The sequence below is a fragment of the Leptopilina boulardi genome, unplaced genomic scaffold, assembly GCF_019393585.1.
Source record: "Leptopilina boulardi isolate dan_hultmark-lab unplaced genomic scaffold, ZJU_Lbou_2.1 LbouV2_350, whole genome shotgun sequence".
In the NCBI taxonomy this organism is placed as follows: Eukaryota; Metazoa; Arthropoda; class Insecta; order Hymenoptera; family Figitidae; genus Leptopilina; species Leptopilina boulardi.
Genome location: NW_026137919.1, coordinates 870,782 through 875,269, shown reverse-complemented (window position 1 = coordinate 875,269; position 4,488 = coordinate 870,782). Strand labels below are relative to the sequence as shown.

General features: G+C 32.3%; 1 protein-coding gene across 1 annotated transcript; it reads left to right on the top strand.

Annotated features, from left to right (window-relative positions):
- Positions 1-1,573: 1,573 nt before the first annotated feature.
- On the top strand, positions 1,574-2,797 carry LOC127286148 (uncharacterized). The gene has a single exon (XM_051312462.1). The coding sequence runs from the start codon at positions 1,574-1,576 to the stop codon at positions 2,795-2,797; it is 1,224 nt and encodes a 407-aa protein (XP_051168419.1).
- Positions 2,798-4,488: the final 1,691 nt, after the last annotated feature.

Genomic DNA, 4,488 nt, shown 5'->3' with positions numbered 1-4,488 from the left:
TGCTGGAGTAACGAAAGCTATAAATGATGCGAGTAATGCGAAAGAACAGTTAAAAGAAGCTCAACGTCATAATAAAGTCATTGAAGATGTTAAACTAGGTAAAGGACTTTATTTAAAACCTTATCGACAAGGATTAGGTCTTCATTTAAAACCTTTTCCCAAAGGTGGGGGACTTCACTTGAAACCCTATACAAAAGGACAAGGAATAAAAAAAAGAGAAAATGTTTAAAAAAAAAAAAAAGTTCTAATGCTTCCTCAACAAGCATTAACTAACTATAATTTGATGAAATACGCAAAGGAGTTAAAAATTCCTCATTTTCGGGGGGTATTTATGAGGAATGATTTACCAAAAAGAGGACCTGGAAAGAATGAATCAGCAATTATTAACCTTGATGATAAAAATGGCCCTGGAACGCATTGGGTTGCATATAAAAAGATTAAAAATAAGGCACAGTACTTTGACAGTTTTGGCAATCTTCAACCACCATACGAACTCGTAACTTATTTGGGTGATAATACTTTAATAATGTATAATCATAAAAATTATCAAGACTATAATACTGTTAATTGTGGTCATTTGTGTCTTAAATTTTTATCTCAAAAAACTTTAATAAGTTAAAAAGTATATAAATAAAGGAAAAGTAATGTGAACAATCAGTTTTTAAAAAGACATCATCATGGATGAATCGTTCACACTGACCATTTCTGGTAATTCCTCTGTATTAGAGGCTGAATATTTTCCTCCCATAGAATTGTTACCAAATAAAAATTACATTCTTGGGCTTGTTGAACTTTTAACATTTAATTCCATTCCTAATGTTGATGAAGGAAAAAATAAATTTCATGTTGGAAATAAAATAATTACTATCCCTCCTGGAAGTTATGAAATTGAAGACATTGAAAAATATATTCAAAATTCCATTACTGATGGACCTGAAGTTATAAGTATAAAACTAAATAATAACACGTTACGCAGTGAAATTAAAAGCAGCCTGAAAATAAATTTTAAACCAAAAGATTCAATTGCACAATTACTGGGTTTTGCACCGAGACACTTATCACCTAATAAAAAACATACATCTGATTTACCAGTAGCTATACTCAAGGTGAATTCCATCAGAGTTGAATGCAGTATTACTACAGGTGCTTATATTAATAATAAAAAAGTCCATACTATTCACGAGTTTTTTCCAGTAGTGCCGGCTGGATATAAGATTGTTGAAGTACCATCAAACGTCATTTACCTTCCAGTCGCCGTGAAGACAATACATAATATTCAACTTCGAATTGTTGATCAAGATGGAGATTTAGTAAATTTTCGAGGGGAAACTATAACAATTCGACTGCACGTTAAATCAGCATAATGGGTATTGTGTTTGATAGAAAATCTGGTGGAAGTTATATAAACGAGTCAAAATGCCAGAAAACATTCAGTCTTCAATCAGTTCACAAGAGATTAACATCTCAGAACATACTCTTTCTGAAACAACTCGGTCTGCGAGTTCGTCAAGAAAAAAGAAAATAGCAAAACCAATAATTAGTGCATTTTTTATTTGCTGTTGTTGTAATAAAAATGGAAGGGACTTTGAATATTTTAAGTCCAGTGAAATATGATGATTCATTGGCACATTATGAGATCCATTCTCATCAACCTTATGTTTCATCAGCATTTAATAATAGTGATGAGATTCGCATTGCAGTTCAACATCAAGATTTATATGTTCTTCCTTGTAAAAGTACCTTACATGTACATGGAAGATTAATTAAACCTAATAATACTGTTGTGACTAATACAAAATTAATCAGCAATGGTATTTCCTATTTGTTTAATGAGATTCGTTATGAACTGAATGGTGTTGAAATTGATCGTTGTAAGAATGTTGGTCTTACAACCATTATGAAAACTTATATTTCTCAAACACCTAGTCAGATAATTTATGCTGAGAATGCAGGTTATATTGACTTTCAAGATATCAGTAGAGTGACAAATGATGATGGATATTTTGATGTTAATATACCATTGAGTATGATTCTTGGATTTGCTGAAGACTATCGAAAAATAGTTGTAAATGCAAAACATGAACTTATTTTGACAAGATCTCGGACAGATCTTAATGCTATAGTTAATATTCAGGGTCTGGAGCGTGAAGAATTTAGAATTTCGATTAATAAAATTGAATGGATGATACCATACTTATTTGTGGGTGACCGTCAGAAAATTGAATTATTAAGATTTATTGAAAAGGATCCATTTATAAGTATGAGCTTTAGATCGTGGGAAATGTATGAATATCCACTTATACCTGCGACTCAGAAACATGTTTGGACTGTAAAAACTTCTACACAAGTTGAAAAACCTCGATATGTTATCCTAGGTTTTCAAACCAATCGAAAAGATAATCACACGAGATATGCCAACTTTTTTGACAACTGTAATCTCATAAATGTAAAATTATTCCTAAACTCACAATACTATCCCTATGGAAATTTAAATTTAGATTTTAATCATCACCAATTTTCTATTCTGTATGACATGTATTGTAACTTTCAAGCATCATACTATGGAAAAGATTCTGAGCCTCTACTTACCAAAAGTTTATTTAAAGATTATGCACTATTGGCTGTCATAGATTGCTCAAAACAAAACGAATTTCTTAAACAAGCTTCTGTTGATGTACGTTTGGAATTTGAATCGAGTGCTAATTTCCCACCTAATACAGCTGCATATTGCTTGATTATTCATGATCGAGTTATACAATATAAACCAATCAGTGGTGTTGTTAAAAAAGTAACATAAGTAGTGGGGGGGGTGAATCTCAAGTATAAAAAGGAGGAATATGAACTGAAATTCTCAGTTGCTGCAACCATGGACTTCATCGTGGACATCCAAGGCTTCAAAAGGCCCTACAATGACTTCATCTTCAAGGAGCTGGCCATTCTACCAATTGAGGAAGATGCTCAACCAATGGTGTTCCTGTTCGAGCCACCCTGCAGTTGGAGTTCCCTACCTGGGAGATACAAGAGTGAAAATCTATGGTTGATGCACAATTACCATGGACTGAAATGGACCTCTGGTGATGTGCCGTATGATCAATTACAATCACTTCTGCAGGATTTGTTAGCTGGTGCTCGCACAATTTATGTAAAGGGCATCGAGAAAAAAAAGTGGCTTGAAAAATTTGTAATTAATGTACGAAACGTTGAAGATTTTAATTGTCCTTCACTTAAAAAACTTAAATTAGAAGCTTCATTATATGTTTGTACCTATCATACTTTGTGTAATAAATGGTGTGCAGTAAACAATGCATCAATGTTAAGAAACTGGCTTATAAAATCTACAAATGAGTGTGATGTAAGAAATGTTGATCAGGGTGTAGATGAAGTTGATAATCATAATGAATATTTTACTGTAAATTCTACGGAATCGCTTAAAGAATTTTATGAAACATCTAAACTTTTTTATAAATAAACATTTTAAAGTTATAATAAATTGTTAATTGATTTTATCCTATCCTATTAGTTTAAGATATAAAATAAAAACAAGAAAGGTAATGCGCATGTGTGTGAAAAAGTAAGAAGTCTATAAATTTAGAGAGCGTAAATTGATTTGCTCATTATTTATCAGTAAGCTTAAGGAAGAACAATGGAATCATCAAATAAGCAGAAACCTGTGCCAGCTCCAAGGCAACCAAAGCCAGTGCCGGTACCTAGGACAACAAAGCCAGAGCCAGTACCAAGGGAACCAAAGCCAGCACCAAGAAAATTTTAAAGTGTAAATTAAAATTTTAAAAATCTACATTACCAACTTATGGTAAAGTAGAAATTTATATTATTGACTGTGGACATACCAACCAAAGGTAATACCGACTGGAGATATACGACGGTGGCGCCATTGCAAATGTTCTACTATACATATTAATATATGTGAGTATTTAGAGTGGGGATTGAGATTAGCTGGAGGGAGGGGATGATTTTCGAGTATAAAAAGGGTGAAGCCAGAGGTGAATTTGCCATTCAACCTGCTCTGAGCTAGACGACAAGCATCTCCAAGGACAACTCTCTGAGAAGCAACATGGACTTTTCAAATATCAATGCTGTTGGACGGATGGAGAAATTCTTGACCACGAAGCCGCTGTCCGAGCTAACTGTGGGAGGACAATTCACTATCACGAAGCTTAAAAAGATTCAGTCAAAGTATCTCGAGCTCTTCTTTGAAATTCATGTCTAATTGTATTAATTTTTAAAATATTCGCATCATGCGTGAATTGTGGTAATGGTAAATACATTACCCTTCTTAAATTACTACTTATCCTAGGATCATTTAATTTCTTACTTCTAATTACTTCTACTTGCATTTTGTTGCTTTTTTAAATTTAAATTATTGTTAATAAAATTTTTTTTTTATTTAAATATATGTTTCAATTAAATTTTAAATTCTATTATTTTTAAATATTTTATATTGAGATCTTTTAAAATTCTTCTCAGTAA

Excerpts from the sequence above, each read along its gene's own strand:
- LOC127286148 (XM_051312462.1), top strand. The coding sequence starts at position 1,574 with ATGGAAGGGACTTTGAATATTTTAAGTCCAGTGAAATATGATGATTCA.